At 45.6% G+C, this 19434-nt stretch overlaps 1 protein-coding gene across 2 annotated transcripts in view; it reads right to left on the bottom strand.

Annotated features, from left to right (window-relative positions):
• Window positions 1-19434, bottom strand: part of LOC107042158 (tyrosine-protein phosphatase 99A-like) — a 351194-nt gene that overhangs the window by 262439 nt on the left and 69321 nt on the right. For both annotated transcript variants that reach the window (XM_015263070.1, XM_015263071.1), the window contains exon 4: window positions 8412-8695. In XM_015263070.1, coding sequence (XP_015118556.1) covers window positions 8412-8695 — 284 coding nt within the window. The remainder of the gene's footprint in view (window positions 1-8411; window positions 8696-19434) is intronic.

The following is a 19434-nucleotide window of genomic DNA, read 5'->3' as shown; positions in this document are numbered from 1 at the left end:
GAAATCGTACTCATCGTCGAGCTCTCATCGGGAGTTCGTGATAAATGTCCATCAAGGTGACAACTTTGAATATCAGAACTCTTAGTTGATTCTCCTGCAGTGTGTTGAGAGTTGGCTTAGGGGGTGATGGCACTGAATTGTTGACTTCCGGTGACTTTGAGGATACACCTCGTAGGTTGAGTTCATCCTGAGTGTTGATTGGCTAATTTTGAACTGCTCCCTTATCAGGTGTGGCCTGAGGATTTTCCTCCGTGCTGTGTTGTTGTTGATTGCCTCCTTCAGTGGGGTCGTTGACTTGAGTGTCGTCTATCATGGTGAGGATCTGAGCGACTGCCGGACGCTCGGTGATTCGCCTGTTGCGTGGCGCACGTGGGCCAAGCGTTGCGGGGCTTCGCCGACACTCGACGCTTACAAACACTCCCGATTTCGACACTGAATTTCACTGGTATCTGGTTTACTTCCTCACTACTATGGAATATAAACAAAGTCACTGTCCCTTTGTCCTGTCCGTTGAGTCGCTCGTGTGAACCCCGGAAGTCTATTCACCACGAGGCGTCCTTTTCTAAATTTTCACAGAACTTTTCACACTTTTTAACCCACGATCCGGCTCGAAGGACCACTGCTTGGTGGGGAACTGGTGTTAGGGTGGATGTGGGAGAAAATATGGAGGGAAATGCTGGAAAAAAGTACGTTGAAACGGATTATAAAAATTCCCGTTTATTGGTGGCATCGAACCACGTCGTTAATATCTTATGTACACTATTTGGTTTAATTGGTTTAATTAACACTGTTGATAGGCTTTAAATTTTGATCAAGTTGATTCACTGAAATTAATTGAACTTAACTAATTATTGTGGTGATGTACTGAATGAAAGTATTAAATGTTGAATGCTATTAGCTTGACTCGATTATATCATTTTTGAAACGATACCGTAACACAACTGAACTACTACTCGATATGAACTCGCTGATTTTCGGAATGCTACCGTACGTTTTTTTCTACCGGATGCCGCGCTGACCTGTGTCCGTCGACCCGAAGCGTAACGGAGATTTTCGGAGATGGCCGAGGTAGTCGACCGTGAACAACATGGAGATTTTAGCTGCGTTTCGAACATCATCATATAACTTTTTCTCCTAACTGCGATAGATAAAGAGTTATCATGGATGGGAGGAAAGTGGCACGTTAACACTTGCGAGGATGTTGGGGCGCTCCGATGTGTTCATTGGCAAACTCGATCGAGATAGAGGAGAATTGAATTCTGCAGGATAAAATTCATACATTTTTCCATACATACAAATTTTTTGTCATTGAGCACAGTGAATACCGCAAATCTATTTCCATAAACTTATCAATCTTAGTTTTTTGAAGGACAGATTTGAACTTCAGCTCTTAATCGTTAAAATCGCAGAAGATGGAGAACAAATTCCATGGAGATTCGCCGAAATCTACATTTTAGGGCTTACTTCAACTTGATTATTGACTTCTCTCGATATTGACATTATTGGCTTCCGGATGGATGCCGCGTTTGGTTTCAGCATTGCGCCGACGTTTCGCAAACATTACAGTCTGTATTTTCAGGATTGTGAGCTCCGATTCTGAGCTCCGATGTCTGAGGGTAGTCCTTTTATGTCTTCCCCTGTGATGGTGGGGGGAAGGGAAGGGAGGGGTGTCAGCCAATCATGTTTTAATTAATCAGACATCGGAGCTCAGAATTGGAGCTCACAGCCCTGAAGATGCAGACTGTAATGTTTGCGAACCGTCGGCGCAATGCTGAAACCAAACGCGGCATCCATCCAGAAGCCAATAATGTCAATATCGAGAGAAGTCAATAATCAAGTCGAAGTAAGCCCTAAAATGTAGATTTCGGCGAATCTCCAGGGAATTTTTTCTCCATCTTCTGCGATTTTAATGATTAAAAGCTGAAGTTCAAATCTCTGCTTCAAGAAACTAAGATTCATAAGTCTATGCAAATAGATTTGCGGTATTCACTGTGCTCAAGAACAAAAAATTTGTATATATGGAAAAATATATGAATTTTATCCTGCAGAATTCAATTCTCCTCTATCTCGATCGAGTTGGCCAATGAACACATCCGATTGCCCTAACATCCGCGAAAGTGTTAACATGCTGCCCGCTTCCCTCCCATCCATGATAACTCGTTATCTATCGCAGTTAGGAGAAAAAGTTATATGATAAAAAATGTATATTTTTATATAACAAACATCTTTTATTTGAAATTTTGTTCTCTATCTGCAACCGTTTCCATGATATGATCGATTAAACAATAAAATGTTATAAATAAATAGACCTGACTAAAACTTGTAAAAATCGACATCGGATTCGGATACAGCATTTCCGCTAACGTAAATTCTATAGATAAAATGTAATTTTTTTCCTAGCGCATACAGAAATAGCGTTAGCGTAGGGCGTAATATTTCTATTTCCACTCTAAAAAATAGTTTGAAACAACTTTTTGGTAGCATAAAATTTTTATGAATTTTTTCAGATTTTTAAAATGGGGCTTTCGTTAATCTACTTCCAAAATTGATAAAAAATTAAAGAATTGATTAAAAAATCTGAAAAAAAACGGTGGATTTTTCATCGAGTAGAATCATGAATAAAAAAATGAAACGAATCTGAGATGATCAGGGTTTAAACTGGTCGAATTAACATGAAATGCCCCATATGCTCCAGCGCATTTTTCATCGAAAAAAGGATCGAGCAGTATAGGTGTCATCCTCCAGCCGCAACTGTTCAAAGTCTACTCGAGATTTGATGAGTTGGGTGGTCCGGAGGAGAGGTGATTTTGGGTTGGGTGCACAAATAATAAAAGAGGTGAATTCGGATGATTTGCCGTTTAATTCGCACAAACATTTCACTTGGAACGTTAGTTTACAACAACGAATAAATAGATGTATTTCCCGAGTGGACTGTATTGACACAAAACAAATAGATGATATTACGATAACGGTCCGATAATTGTCCCGATAACTTTCACGGTAACTGTCCGAGATGAGGTTCGATGGTATACTGACGATTGCGACACGGACGACCGCCTCGTCCGTGTTCGATGATTGCCGATAACTATCGATAATTGCCCAGGGGGATGAATGACCAATTTGACTCTATTTTGGCCAGATTTTAAACATCCCGCCCGCCCTGCGTCACCCTTCGGTGACGATGTATAGATGATGAGATTCACTGTTGACCTTCCAGTAGGTCGTCGTTGATTGGCAATGGTACCAATCGATGAATTGCCCGTTGAACTTCCTGGTTGCCTTTCCTCAGTTTGATGACTCTCGTCTGGTTGTCCTGTCCCGGTTGAATTTCGATGACTCGAGCTAGGGGCCATTTTGCTGGTGGCTCCCGCTCGTCCACGATGAGGACCAACGAACCAATTTTGATCTCGTTCGTTGGCTGTTTCCACCTGTAGATTTGCTGATATCGATGAATGCACTCTCGTGCCCAATGTTCCCAGAAATTTTGAATTTTCTGGGAGATGATTTGCCACCTGTTGAGTCTCGTCGTGTTGATTTGCTGTAGTGATGGTTCCGGAATTGTTGTGAGTGCTTCTCCGATGATGAAATGTCCTGGTATCAAGGCCTATGTGTCTTGTGGGTCATTGGTTAGTGGGCAGAGTGGCCTTGAGTTGAGTATAGCCTCGACCTGAGTAAGAAGAGTCGGAAATTCCTCGTACGTCAAGGTCGAGGTTCCAATGATTCATCTGAGATGATATTTCGATGATTTTACCGCAGCTTCCCATTTGCCTCCCATGTGTGGCGAGTAGGGAGGGTCGAATTTCCAAGTAGTTCCGTCTGATGCTAGCTGATCCCTGAGAATAGCCGATTCGCTTGATGAGTGGTCGAAGAGTTTCTTTAGTTCTTTCTTTGCCCCAATGAAATTGATCCCCCTGTCACTGGTCAGGGTTGCAGAAATTCCCCTTCTTAAAGTGAAGCGCCTGTATGCTGCGATGAACCCCTACACTGTTAGATCCGTTACCAGTTCCAGATGAAGAGCCGATGTTGCGAAACAAACAAACAGACAGATGTACGCCTTATACATTGTCTTGTTTGCTCCTGATCCTCTCCATCTCAAGATGTTGATTGGGCCTGCAAAGTCTACTCCTGAGTGAAGAAAGACTCTTGATGGTGTCACTCGTCGTGCCGGCAGCTGTCCCATCAGCTGTTGAGCTCTCAATCCCCGCTGACGTGCGCAAGTCACGCACTTGATGATGTGTGAGCGTACTGGAGCTCGCCCACCGATGATCCAATATCTCTGCCGAATATGTGCCAATGTGAGTTGAGTTCCCCTATGGAAACTCCGGTGATGAGCGTCTGCGATGATGAGCGATAAGAGTGGTGAATGACGAGGGAGAATTATTGGATTTTTCTCCTCCGGATCTAACGTTGATTTCGGACAAAATTACGCGCTTGGTGATGGTGTCCCCGTTGAAGTTCTTTGCCTTGTAGTGAAAAGTGTCAGAATTGGGTTGCCAGCAAAGTCCCAACACTTTCACTGTTGATTCCTCGAATTTGATGATTGGAGATGATCCTGATAATAATCCGAGTCGTTCCAGTACTTTTGGTACATTACAGCACCACTTCTGCAATGGCGTGCCGCCCGCCATGCAGAGATCGATTAGTTGCTTGATGATTTCCTCCAGTTGATGTTCTGTTTCTGCACCTCCGTATATGTCGTCGACATATCTTCCCTTGATGAATGTCGGTAAGGCCAAAGGAAATTGATGATCTTCATCGATGGCCAACTGCTTCAGCACCCNTCTTTCACTGTTGATTCCTCGACTTTGATGATTGGAGATAATCCGAGTCGTTCCAGTACTTTTGGTACATTACAGCACCACTTCTGCAATGGCGTGCCGCCCGCCATGCAGAGATCGATTAGTTGCTTGATGATTTCCTCCAGTTGATGTTCTGTTTCTGCACCTCCGTATATGTCGTCGACATATCTTCCCTTGATGAATGTCGGTAAGGCCAAAGGAAATTGATGATCTTCATCGATGGCCAACTGCTTCAGCACCCGTAGAGAAAGCCAAGGTGCGCAGCTGGTACCGTAAGTGACTGTCGTCAGTTGGTATTCGATGAGTTGACCGTCGTTGTCGTTCCAAAAGATTCGTTGATAGTCTCAGTCGTCTTGAAGAACACGGATTTGGCGAAACATTTCCACAATATCCGTTCCAAATACCAAACGATGTCGACGCAGCCAGATGAATACGTCAGAGCTGTCATTCAATGTCATTCAATGATACTCCTGATGAGCTTCGATGAGATGCTGCTCGCATTCTGATTTAGCTTTGCTTAAAACTGATGATGATGATGGTGTATCCGGTAATTCCTCCTGGACCCAAAAATTTCTTCAGGAGTTCTAGTAATTGTGGATTAGCCGTTTGCGTTGTTATCTTTAAAGATAATTTTTCTGAGCAGTTCATGCAGAAAACTGGGCCCGATACAACCCAGCCAAATGTAGTTTGCTGAGCGATGAGTTTCGTTTCTTTAAACCTAATGATTTTCTCCCCGTTGATTCTTCTATAAGTATCAGCTCCGATGATTATGTCAATTGCTCCAGGTCTTCAGAAGTGAGAATCTACCAGTTGAAGTTCCCGTAGTTGAAGAGGAATCGTTGATTCGCAAGTAAATGGCGGTATTTTCACCGTCAGCGTGCTCAGGATGTGGGCCTCTACGATGATTTGCACAGCGGCATTGTGTCTCGGTTGAAAGGCGGGTTTCACGACACCACGTGTGCTCCCTGATGATGTTTCTCCGATGCCGATGATGACCGTCTTTCCAAGTGTAGTTGATTTACCAAGCGCTCTGAAACTAGTGATATTTCAGAGCCCTGATCGATGAGGATCCTAGCTGGCGTTGATTGTCCATGATGATTGAGTACGCTGACCCTTGCCGTCGCCAAGACTACCAGATGAGTTGCTGTCTGCTGAGTTCCCTGTATCTCCAGTACGTTGCTGAAGTTCATCGAGTTAGCCTGGTGTGGCTCTGATTGTACTTGATGACCTTGATGATTGTCCTGGTATTTCTCTGATTGCCGTTGATCTCCAACGTGCCATGTATCCATATGGCGAGAATGTCCGACGTGGTATTTTCCTGATTGTCGCTCATCTCCAAGATGGTGTTCCTCTGATTGTCGATGATCTTTCAGCTGATTGTTAGAGCTCGTTGACCGCTTCGTCTCGATGAGTGACCCAAGGAGATGATCGAAGTAGTGATGCTGTGTCTTGGCGTGATGATGGACTCGATGATTTATTGACAGGATTCGTCGCGATGATTGACTGCTGTATGATGATGTTCCTGATGTCTCCTGCCAATACACACAATGGTTAAGCTCAATTCAACTTGTTGTAATAATAAATTGATACTTAACCGCTTGTGCTTTCTGGTGTGGTTGATTCACCCGGTGCTACTGTCTGCTGACCTTTTGTCAACTCAGCATTGTGGATCAATGTGTAATGCAGTCCATTGCACGATCTGAATCTGTGGTGTGACTTACATTTATGTGCTCGATGAGGTCCCAAACAGTTGAAGCAAAGATCGTTGTCGAAGAGGCTCTGTTTCCTTTCATGGGGCCTCAAGCCCCAGAACGTGGGACATTCGGCTCTCAACCAGTGAGGTCCCTTGCAAAGCTTGCACTCCTTGATGCTTGTCCCCGCATGTGACACCGATGATTTTTCCCTCTGTCTGTTGGAAGGAAAAGCCTGATGAATCCTGGCCGTTGACTTCGCCTTCAAATTTCGCTGAGTTGAGTGTCTCCGATCCTCGTATCTTTCCACATTTTCCAGAGCCCTTGCCCTAACTTTGAGGAATTCTATGAAGTCCTTAAGCCCCGGCGGTTGTGTTGAGTCTCCCAGATGAACCTCCCAGTCTTCTCGGGTCTTTGGATCGATGACCCTTCTGATGAGGTGCGAGATGATGATGTTCCAGTGTTCCGTTGGGGCCCCGAGATTCTTCATGGCCGTTAATGCCTCCGTAACGGTGTCGATGATGAGGAGAAGTCCCAACGATGACTTCTCCTTGAGCTCCTTCAGGTTGAGGACTCGATTTAGATGGGCTGCCATGATGAGTCTCGGATTGTCGTATCGAGCGACCAACTTGTCCCAAGCAGCCTTGTAATTTGATGTCTCTTCCCCGATGTTAGATATTAGATTTGCTGCTGAACCCTTGAGTGCCTTCATCAGCCTCATCATCTTCTCCATCTCGTCCAGCGGCTTGTTGTGGACGAGGGAGACGAAGGCATCGTGGAATTTCTTCTAGTCCGATTATTTCCCGTTGAAATCCGGTACATTCAGCCTTTCCAGGTTGGTGAACGCGGATTTTCCGCTGGATGAGTTACCCTCGGGTTTTTCCTTGATGCTTTCCTTGATGCGGCCCAGATCCTTCATGGCTGTCTTGTAGCTCTGATGATCAATCACGGGCCGATGGGTCACCGACTGACGATGATGATTGTCGATGGGTTACCGACCTCTGTTCCGATGGTTGTCGTTGAGTTACCGACGAGCGATGATGAGTGCCGATGAGTTACCACCTGACGTGGCGCTGATGTATCGTTGAAGTATCGTTGATGATGCTCTCACTACGCTGTCCTTGCGCGTTGAGGTGTGAACCCCGTAGCGAGGGGCTTCTACGGTGTGGTTCCCCACGTGTTGCACTGATCTTTTTTTTTCCAGAGTCCGTTGCACCCATTCACTGCACTTTTCCACACTAATTCACTCCCGATCCGGCTCGAAGGACCAATGTTCAAAATCTACTCAAGATTTGATGAGTTGGGTGGTCGGGAGGAGAGGTGATTTTGGGTTGGGTGCACAATAATAATAAAAGAGGTGAATTCGGATGATTTGCGGTTCAATTCTCACGAAGATTTCACTTGAAACGTTAGTTTACAACAACGAATAAATAGATGTATTTCCCGAGTGGACTGTATTGGCACAAAACAAATAGATGATATTACGATAACGTTCCGATAATCGTCCCGATAATTGTCCCGATAACTGTCACGGTAACTGTCCGAGATAAGGTTCAATGGTGTACTGACGATTGCGACACGGACGACCGCCTCGTCCATGTCCGATGAGTGCCGATAACTATCGATAATTGCCGAGGGGGATGAATGACCAAGTTGACTGTATTTTGGCCAGATTTTAAACATCCAGCCGCAACCCTTGCGTATTTTGTTGAACCGCATTTTACGGAAGCAACAAAATTTATCAGGAGATATTTTTCGATGAAAAATTCTTCTGAAATTTCGTTAAGAACAAAAAGGGTGATGTTTTTTTCCCAAAAATTGCTCAATGAAATTCGATACCAATATAAATTTCTCTCTACTCATTGTAACAATATTGCTTCACAAATTTCCTCCCCCACAAATTGAAAATAATGATACATACATGCAATAATATTTCCATAACGATTCTTTGTTTGGTTCTCCGCCGACTTAGAACTATCCGCCAAATAGAGCTCAGTCTCCTTCGGGAATAACTCAAATTCTTTGCTGAATCCAATATCCCCATCGGCATGCAGTGCCGCAACATGTTGTACAAAGTGGTGAACTGGAACGGTTGTCCTTTCACCGTCCTGTTTACTGTTTTCCCATTCTTGTAATATCGGCACGTTCCTCGGTGGATAATCCAAGAAGCAGTACGTTGTTTGGAAACATTTCCTGAAAATGCGCCTGAAAAAGGGCTCAATTACTTGCGTTTAGTAGTCCAATAAGCTTTTATAATTGACTAAGAAATTAATATTAAATCGGTGGTACGACATAACTCAAATATAATTTTCCCTCAAGGTATTTTACTAGCCACAGTCAGAACATAATTTTAATTACTGATTTGCGCCAATTTACTTATGGGGCATTCTCGGTCAAACCAGACAGTCATTTTTCTTGATTTTTCGGAATATCTCACCAATTTTGCAGCGCATTCTGTGACTCGAAAAAAGTATTCTAGATTTTTTTCAGAATTTTTGTATCGCTCAATCTCCTTCTGCAATTAGATTTTCTTGCCTGATAAAAACACCTTATTTCTCCGGTTCTATACGTTCAAAAATGATGATTAAAAAAAATGCATTTTTTACGAGCTTCGAGATGAACATATTATATTATGTCATCAAGCGATAAAAGGATTATCTGGCGAATGTGGCTTTATAATCCGAGCCGAATGCGAGGATTATAATCACATTCGCCAGATAATGCTTTTATCGCCGTGTGACATAAAATCATTAAATGTCGCCAACCATCAAGATATTCATTATAGCCCAAAAAGAGAAGGAAATAATTTTTTTTCTTTACTTGGACACGTTTAATCGTTGTGATATTTTTTGAAATCATTTTCCAAGTTTCAAGGAGATCACAAAAAAATTTTAAAGTGGAAAACAAAAATTCAGTAGCGAAGCAATAAAACAATTCCATCCAATTCAGTTCTTAGCTGATTTTTCTAGCAATATCTCCGCATCTAAACGCATAGCTAAGTTCTTGTACGGACCTTTGTTGTAGCTCTTAACCCCTCACGTATGGCGTCGATACCATGCATCGACTCATAAACTTGTCCTATCGGCCGCGGTCAATTCATGGTATCGACCCTTTTCGTCAACAGTAAAAAATCATTTCCTCGAATTCTAAGAGACATATTGACATATGGAAAAGATCTTTGGAAAGTCAATGGAATTGTCTCTTCAGTGAATTATTCAATTATTTTTTCAATGCATTTATAATATTGTTTTCTATGATCAAAAATTGTAGATGAAAATTTTACATCGAACCGATTCAATCAAATTGAATTATCTCGTTTATCGATAACATTTACCCCAAAAATTTTAAAATTTTTACTGAAAATACTTTAATAATTCTTCTGTCGAATGGCAGAAGTTGAATTTCGATTTGGTTAATAATTTGTTTGTTATAAATAAATTGAGCCTTTTTTGAACATCACGGCAACCAATTGGTGGCAAACAAATTGAAATTGAAATTGATATAAAAAATTAGGAAATTCTAGGCACTATTCCCCCAATCAGAATCTCGGCCAATTGGAGGGCGGCATTTGTTGTCACGTGGTACACCCTACACGGTTTTAAATCGGTAAAATTTGGTAAAACCACGGCACGTTGCTAGGGAAAAATAAACAAAATGGAACGAAAAACATGTAACTTCATGGAAATGACAGTGGTGAACCTATACTTGAACTTACGGATGCAAATGTCAAAATGAGTCGATTTGGGGACGAATCTCTGGCGAGAATTAACAAAAAAAATCAAGGGAAATGTGCCACACAACGCGGAGAAAACCAAAAAATCAATTTGGAATCAATTTTCGGGATTTTGTGCTGAGAGGAACTACGTTTTCGAAGCTTCGACTACCAAGGTAAAGTTGAACGAGATTTTGAAAGACTGGGCATTTTATATGAGGAAGACAAATGGGGATGACTACAAAGAAAATGTTATAAAATCTATGTGGAATCAGACAGCCAAAATGTTTCAAGATGAGTATTTCAAGGAATTCAAGCAGGAAATCGATCCCTTTAAAAATCCTGTCTTCCAGTCTGCCAGAGATGCTAGGAATACAAAACGAAAATCTCCGAGAAACGATCGACAAGTGCAGCTGCTTTGGGTGAGGATGATCTCAGTGCCATGATCAATATCTGGGATGAGAATAGACTAGAAGGGTTGCAGAAGAAGTTATTTCTTCTCTCGCCAAGGCCGGGATTGGAGAGTAGCAAATCATCAAAATCACTGGACATGCTAATGCTAATTCAGTCAAGCCCTACTTGCAACTGGACCAAGAACACCATGAATCCATTTTGAAGAAAATGAGGAAGATTGAACCACATGATCTACTAATTACGAACACCGACAGATTCACGTCAAAATCCGAAATTGTGAAGACGTGCAATAACGTTTACAATAATTGTGTTTTTCATTGTAACAATCTTCATATGAATTGAGAAATGATTTTTTTAATTGCCAATTTTTTCTTCATGCGCAATGTATCCGTTTTTCCCAGATTAAATACAACTTCTTTCAGCATTTTCATGTGATTCTTCTTACCTTTTCCCCAGATTGATTATAATTTATTAATTCTTAATATTGACATCAAATGCCACCCTCCATCGGCCGAGATTCTGATTGGGGGAATAATCCGGCAAATATCCCTCGAGCTTCAAAATGAATCGAGTATTTCCCTCATGCTTTCCTGCAAACAAATAAGAGCGCTATGTTTTGCAGGAAAATCAGGAAAATGCAGAAAAAAAAATTTTCACCCTGCAAAACTTGACATACTCATTTTGTTTGCTACAAACAAATCGGGAAATACTCGATCATTTTTAAGCTCTCGGGGTATTACTACTGAAAAATAGTTCTTAGGGAGTGTATTTCAAAGTTCAATACAGCCAATGCATTTTATTTCAATTTTTTTTCATTGGACTGATTTTAAATCATCGTTCACTGAATAATGGAATTGACGCATCGTAAGTCTCCCGGCCCTTGAGACAAACCGCGTTATATGGACGTCGTACGTGAGGGGTAAACCCGCTCTACAAAAAAGGATCTAACAAAATGTTCGCTATTTCTCTTAGATTCCGCGATAATTATTGAAAACTACCCAACAAGCAATAGAGAGTGCATCAGAGGTCGTTGCTATATGGTTATTTACTAAAGATTATTACACCGAATGTTCACGTGAAATTACGCCTGAATTGCGAACAGATCTAGTTAATGAATTGTTGTTCTGGGTGATAATTCTTTTCGGGTCACTCAATTTGCTAGGTTTGAAAAGATCGAGTCTCGTCACATTTTGGAGATATATCATTATCGCCTAAGCAATAACTGCACAATTTTGATAATTAATGTTCTTTAAACTAAACCAGACATTCTGAAAAAAAATCAAGGAAGCGGAGAGATGCAGTGGGTAGTCAAGTTGGGAGGCTGAGGCTAGTAGACTACCTCAAGTAAATGCATCTAACACCCTCCGGAGGATTTTCTATAGCTAAGAAATTTTTTAGCGATGAATAGACATTTCAGTATACGCTCCTCTCTCGCGAAATCAATCACTATCGAAATAAATTACATAGTCTATAAGTCAGGAGAACTACATTACTGCTAAATTCAATATGTATTTTCTATTCGCTGATCGACATTCACAAAATCTTCCGGGACTCATTGCTGATTCATCAATTTTTGTATTTTCTCGATCCGTTCATAAAATTAACGAGAGCAAAATGATAATGGACCAATAGTGAGAGATAAACAAATGGAGAGGTAGGATGATGTTTGATGAGATGCCTGGATCGGTGGTAATTGAGAGCGGATGGGCAGGTGGGAAATGGCTTTCCGGGAGTGAATGAGCGGGTCAAAAAATGTGCGGACACGTGCACTTGATTTCACAAAACACCGTATAATTGTTCAATATTTATAGTTATTTACACTGTCATAATAAATAGAGTCACTGAGCAGACCGTAAATAATGAGCCGACTAATTCCTTGAATTAATAATAACTGAGCTGACACAATGAGTTAATCCGAGTCACTAGAGATGAGCAGTACAATAAAAGAAGTGTCTTTAACTAGATCCCGGAAACGAATGAGAGAGAGTCACGGGCTTACAGGTGCCACGTGCCCTAATTCGGTGGTCACATGACCTAATTTAAATATAGATCAATAGGTAATAAAGAGCTGTCCAGGACGTGGCACCTCAGGTGTCCGAATTAATAACCCCCGGTCATCTGAGGTGAGCGCGTCAGGTGTGCGTGAGTGGGGAGAGAATGGATGAGCCGCGCGTGTGTATGTGTGAGTGCCCTGTCAGCTGACAGGATTTCCAACATTCTCCCCGGCCGTCGGCAACTGTAAAGTTGTTGACGCAACCATAATGAGTAGAGCCATGGTGAGCTGAAACAAAAAACAAAATTCAAAACGCTCTTTGGTGAGCTGTCGGAGCTTGTCACCCATGAGTGAGTCCGTGAGACCGTCCGGAAGGTGCGCTGGCTAGGCATGGCAGCATCCTAGACGTCGGGGGTCGTAAATCCCTTCTGCGTTGGCTGCTGTCATTCTCACGTTGAACCCCGTCGGTTGGTCAGGGTCGTAAATCCGTCGAAGTTGACGAAGTCCAACGGTGAGAAGCCGGTGAGCTGTCCTGGTTCTATTCCCCTGAAGGTGAGATGGGCAAGAGGACGAGCTTGGCGATTGGCCTTGTCAGCGTCGTCTGAGCAGTCCTGATGGTGACTACCCTGGTGAGTCCGTCCGATCCTGGGTGCAGAGCGGTCACTCGGGCGAGAGGCCACTTCGCTGGCGGGAATCTCTCGTCCGTGAGTAGAACCAGTGAGCCGATCCGTATCTGATGAGTCGGATGGTGCCACTTGGATATCGCTTGAAGACGTTGGAGATATCCCGTGGACCACCTCTTCCAGAATCCTTGAAGCTTCTGCTGAATGAGCTGCCATCTAGAGAGCCTTGAGACGTTGAGTTGCTCTAAAGATGGCTCTGGAAGAGTCGTGGGAGCCTGACCGATGAGAAAATGCCCTGGTGTCAAGGCTGAACAGTCATCAGGATCATCCGTGAGCGGTTCCAGTGGTCGTGAGTTGAGCACTGCCTCGATTTGAGCGAGCAAAGTGGTGAGTTCCTCAAAAGTGAGCAGATCCTCTCCGATCGTCCGGGTGAGGTGGAACTTCACCGACTTCACCGCCGCTTCCCATTTTCCTCCAAAGTGCGGAGCACCTGGAGGATTGAAGGACCACTGAGTCCCATCATTGATGAAGAGCTGTGCGAGCTGTCTTGATTGAGCTAATCCTGATGAGAAGAGCTTCTTTAGTTCCTTGTCAGCGCCAAGGAAATTGGTCCCACAGTCACTGAACAAGGAATGAGCGATCCCACGCCGACTTGAAAAGCGTCTATACGCCGCGATGAACCCCTCGGCTGAGTAGTCTGACAGGACCTCGAGATGGACCGCTGAGGTGGTCATGCAGACAAAGATAGCCAACCNAGAGCTGTGCGAGCTGTCTTGATTGAGCTAATCCTGATGAGAAGAGCTTCTTTAGTTCCTTGTCAGCGCCAAGGAAATTGGTCCCACAGTCACTGAACAAGGAATGAGCGATCCCACGCCGACTTGAAAAGCGTCTATACGCCGCGATGAACCCCTCGGCTGAGTAGTCTGACACGACCTCGAGATGGACCGCTGAGGTGGTCATGCAGACAAAGATAGCCAACCAGCCTTTGTACGACTTGTGTCCCCGCCCTTTCCAGGACCGTAGAGACACTGGGCCGGCATAGTCGATCCCAGTGTTGAGAAAGGCTCGAGCGGGAGTGAGTCTGGCTGGTGGCAACTGGCCCATGAGCTGTTGAGCGCGTACTCCACGTTGGCGAGTGCAGTTAACGCACTTGAGGATGAAGGAGCGTACTGGTGCTCGACCTCCGAGTATCCAGTAGCTACTTCTGAGCTGCCTGAGGGTGAGCTGTGTGCCTCCGTGGAGTGTCCTTAGATGAGCCTGTCCGATGAGTAGCTGAGCCAGTTGAGATTCCTTCGGAATAATCACTTGGTTCCGGCTCTCCGGGCCTATGTGAGCAAACTTGAGCCGTCCTCCTATCCTCAATACCCCTTGGCGATCGATGAAGGGTGTGAGCTTGGTGAGGGGGTGGGATTTGCTGAACCTTTCCCCTCGTGAGATCGCTCTGAGTTGATCCTTGAAGTGAGCTGCCTGCGTGAGTTTGATCCAGAGGATGCGAGCCTCTTCAAGATCACCAAGAGTGAGCGGGTATCGAAGAGAAGAGTTGGGGGTTTTCCTGAGCCGAGCTATGAATCGTCGACAGATTGCTGTGACCCTGAGCAGTCGGTTGAATGATGAGAATCTGCCGACGAGATTCCAGAGCGCGATTGGATGAGCTTTTACATGTAGGAGAACTCCTGGCTTTTCCTCGAGGTCTGCGCTGAGGTCTTTTTCCAGAGCGTGAGTTGGCCATGATGAGCAGTCTTGATGAAGCCATGGTGGCCCTTTCCACCAGAGCTTATGAGATACCAGTTGGTGCGCTGATAGACCTCGAGATGCACAGTCTGCAGGATTCTCCTTGCCCGGTACCAATCTCCAATGAGCCTGCTGAGTGAGCTCCTGGATGAGTGCCACCCGATTTTTCACGAACTCCTTCCATCTTGAGGAGTGTGAGCTGATCCACGTGAGCGTGACCGATGAGTCGGTCCAGAGATAGGTGGTGGCGTTCGTGAGATTGAGTTGGTCCTTGACGTACTTAGTCAGTTTGGCCAGGAGAAGAGCCGCAGTGAGTTCTAGTCGTGGGATTGTCAGCCGTTTAAGCGGTGCGACCTTCGGTTTTGAGCAAACCAATGTGAGTTGCGATTTTCCCTTGTTGAGAACCTTGAGATAGATCACGGCTGACATCGCCACTTGTGATGCGTCGGAAAAACCGTGTACTTCGACGACGGAATCCGTGAGCAGTCCAAGCCACCGAGGTATGGTGATCTCTGATAACTGTGTGAGCTCCTCCCTGAATTGGCTCCATCGTTGAGCAGTTGTCTGGGAAACTGGTTCGTCCCATCCCAGTTTCTCGATCCATAGAGCCTGGAGCAATATCTTCGCTCGTATGACCACTGGCGCTAGGAAACCCAGTGGATCGAAGAGTTGAGCCGTTTCTGATAAAATGATCCTCTTCGTTATTGAGCTGGTCTCAGGCTGAGTGATGGAGAACTTGAAGTTGTCCGTTCCAGGATGCTAAGAAACCCCTAGAATCTTAGTGAGTGAGTCCTCTATGAATCGTTGTTCTTGAGAGGTGCTGTCAGGTTGAAGAGATGTGAGTAGAGCTGGGCTATTTGAGTGCCATTTGGCTAGCGGAAAGCCTCCTGACAGACAGAGCTGTGTCACCTGATGAGCGGTCCTGAGTAGCTCTTCATCTGAGTCAGCACCCCCGCAGATATCGTCAACATATCGTCCTTTCATGAGCGGTTCCACAGCGAGAGGATAGTTCGATCCTTCATCCTCAACGAGCTGATGAAGAACACGCATTGAGAGGAACGGAGCTGACCTAGTGCCATATGTGACCGTGGTGAGTTGATAGGTGGCGATATCTCCGTTTGAGTCGGTCCAGAGTATTTGTTGGAGTGGCCAATCTTCCGGATGTACCCGAATTTGACGAAACATCTTGGTTATGTCCGTCATGAAAATGAGCCGTTTCCGCCGAGAAAAGAGAAGTACATCCAAGATATCCTTCTGCAACTTCTCACCCATGTGCATAATCTCGTTCAACGATTGTCCTGAGCTGGTCTTGTTGGAGCCGTTGAAAACAACTCTGAGCTTCGTTGTCTCACTGCTCGCCCTGAGAACTCCGTGATGAGGGAAGAAATATTCCGGAGGAGCGTCAGCCCGAGAAGAACACGGACGGCCCGAAACCCTCAACCCTCCTGAAGCCGAGGCCTCATGTGCTAAGGTCATTTCGGTGCCCGTCCCCCCCCCCCCATTGAACTGGCGCTGATGAGCTGATCTAGCGAGCTGTCCGGAGACTCGACGCATGTGGCCGAGCCCTTCATATTCCCTGAGGAAGTCCGTGTAGAGCTGACGATAAACCTCATTACGTGAGAGTTTCCTGAGCAGACGATGGAGGCAAGCGAGTGCAGACGATCGTGAATCTCCTAGCGAGGAAACTGGAGATTTGAGCGGTATCCGAACGATGTAGCGGCCAGATGAATCTCGTGAGTGGGTCCGTTGAAAGTGTTCTTCACACTGCGCTTCCTCCTCGTTGAGCTGAACCTCTAGTGTCCCAGGGATCTCTTCCTGGATCCAGAATTTGGTGAGCAGTTCATTGAGATCCTCGTTGGTGACCGTTAGATGAGAAGTTGCTACTTGAGTAGTATCAGGACCTTCCGTTGGTCCGAATACGATCCATCCAAGTCGCGTGAGCTGAGCCGATGGTGAGTTTGGTCCATTGGTGATGACTTGTGGTAAGATGAGCTGTCCATAGACATCAACGCCAAGAAGGATGTCAATTGGTGCTGGTGTGAGAAAATCGGGATCAGCGAGCTGGAATCCTTCCAGATGATCCCATGTGAGCTGACTTGGTGAGAATGTCGGTAATGAGGTTGTAAGCTGGCCGAGAGCATAGGCAGAAACTCTGAGCTAAAAGTGAGAGCAAGTGGACTGTATTGTGAGCCGAACCTTGCCTAATGCCGGCCCAGATGCCGTGTCTCCAATCCCCGATATTCGTAGCTGTGTCTTGAGCCTTAACAGCCCAAGCTGACGAACGAGCTGGTCTGAGATGACGGAGATTTCCGACCCTGGATCGATGAGTAGACGAACCTGATGAGCTGGTTGATCTGGGCGTACCAAAAGCGCAAGGCTGGTAGCCAGAAGGACCCCAGGGCGGAAGTCTGGAGCGGATCCGGAATCTGAGTGGTGACCTGAGCAGGAGACGGCAATCTGAGCTGGTGATCTTCATTCCGACGACGTTGACTGGCNCCTTGACTGACCTTGGTCACCAGCCACCACCTTGGGGATGTCGTTTTCGTGGGTGTAGGTCACCACCGGAACGGCCTTTTGCTGGGTTGAGTTGGTCTGTTGCCTCTGCTGAGCTGGACGTTGAGGCTGACTCGATGGCTGGTTGTGGAGCATCGAGTGGTGGAGGCCCCCGCAATACTTGCACTTGGTCTTAGACCTGCAGTCCCTCACCGAGTGCCGACCAAGGCAACTGTAGCAGAGGTAGCGACGCTCTACTACCTCCCTACGAGCTGATACCGAAAACTGACGGAAGGATGAGCAGGATGTGAGGTAATGGTCTGCCTCACACATCGAGCACGGGTACGTGACCTTCCCCGATGGAGCGGACTTGGGAGCTGGCCTCGATTTTTGTGGTGGTTGAGCGGTGCCGTGGTGAACCTTCGCAGCGGTCGACTGCTTGGATGAGCTGGCATTGGAGGGCTTTGTAGCAGGAGCACGAGGAGCCGAGTTAATCTCGATGCTCTCCATCGCGCGAGCTCTCCCAGTGAGGAAATCCTTGAAGTCCTTGTATGAAGGATACTCCGCCGATGAACCGACCTTGACCTCCCAGGCTTCACGAAGCTTTGAGCTGAGCCGTTGCGAGACCGTATGTACGATCACCTGGTCCCACTGGGAGGTTGGGGAGCCGAGAGCCTCCAGAGCGTTCAGTGCCTCAGAGGTGACAGTGAGCAGGGCATTGAGCTCTTTGGCACTGTGAGAAGTCATGGTTGGGGGACTGAGGAGTTGTTCCAAATGAGCTGAAATGAGCAGTCGCTTATTCTCGTAGCGAGACAAGAGCAGTTCCCATGCAATCGAGAATGACTCATCCGAGATCGTAAGATTCGCGATGCGTTGAGCTGGCTCCCCTGAGAGACTAGTACGAAGATAATGCATCTTCTCCACGTTGGATAGATCCGTATTCGAGCCGACCAGAGACGCGAAAAGATCGCGGAACGAGCGCCAGTCCGCATAGGCCCCTCCGAACTTGGGCAGAGAAATCTCAGGGAGATAACGCTTGGAGTATGTGGGCTGAGCCGTCCCAGACGCGAGAGACCAACGAGATGAACCTGAGATCCCCCTTTTATCAATGAGCTGGCTTAAAATACCCCTTGCCTCATGATAATGCCCGATAGTAATGTCGAACCGATGGTCCTTGAAGTACGGCAATTCAAGGATCCCTTCGATCTTGCCGCTGCCAGCGATGAGCTTCTCATGAGTGCTCTCGAATTTTTCCCAGTAGGTCTCCAGGATCTCGAGTTTACCCTGGAGATTGGAGATTGTGAGGCTTTTCGCCTCTTCTGTGAGCAGCTCCTTGTAAACGCGTTCGATGAACGCTGCCCGAGAGTTATTCAGGCTAATGGTCGCCTCAAATGATGCCATAATTGAAAATAAGTGCGCAGCTCAAAAAAGGAATAAACCGGAAAAAACCTGAGTAAAGCGACCCCAAAAGCCGAGCAGTGAGCAGTGAGAAGCGATAAAATTAAGTATCCGGTCGGTTGAGCGGCAACAGTAATAACACCGAAGAATCTTAATTTAGTAGGTAGCAGCAGTGAGCGGTTTCGTTGAGCAGGCGCAAGAATTTATTAAAAAATTCAAAAAAAAAAAAACGAAAAAGGGTTGGAAAATATAAAGGGAGCGGTAGCCAAAAAAAACAAAGTTGAATGCTCCAAAAAATTTTAAAAAAAATGGCAAAAGTAGCAAGAGGTAATTAAATGCTACTTAGCCGAGTGAGTGATGTTGAGCTGGACCAGTGCAGGAACGCTGCAGTTGAGAAAAAAGTCCAAAGTCCCGGGGATGAGCTGCTCCAAAATTCAAATATTCCCGCGGGCCGGTAATGCAGTTCCCTGATGATTGGAGAGCTGGACTGGTTGAGGTCCACTGCGTGCGCTGAGCCAACGAGCTGGTCTCCGTAGGTTGAGCACCACTGAACGCGTCACTTCCACTTCCGCCAAAACCC

This window comes from Diachasma alloeum, unplaced genomic scaffold (assembly GCF_001412515.2).
Source record: "Diachasma alloeum isolate Michigan unplaced genomic scaffold, Dall2.0 Dall_scaffold_00427, whole genome shotgun sequence".
Lineage (NCBI taxonomy): Eukaryota > Metazoa > Arthropoda > Insecta > Hymenoptera > Braconidae > Diachasma > Diachasma alloeum.
This window is presented reverse-complemented; position numbering and strand designations above follow the sequence as displayed.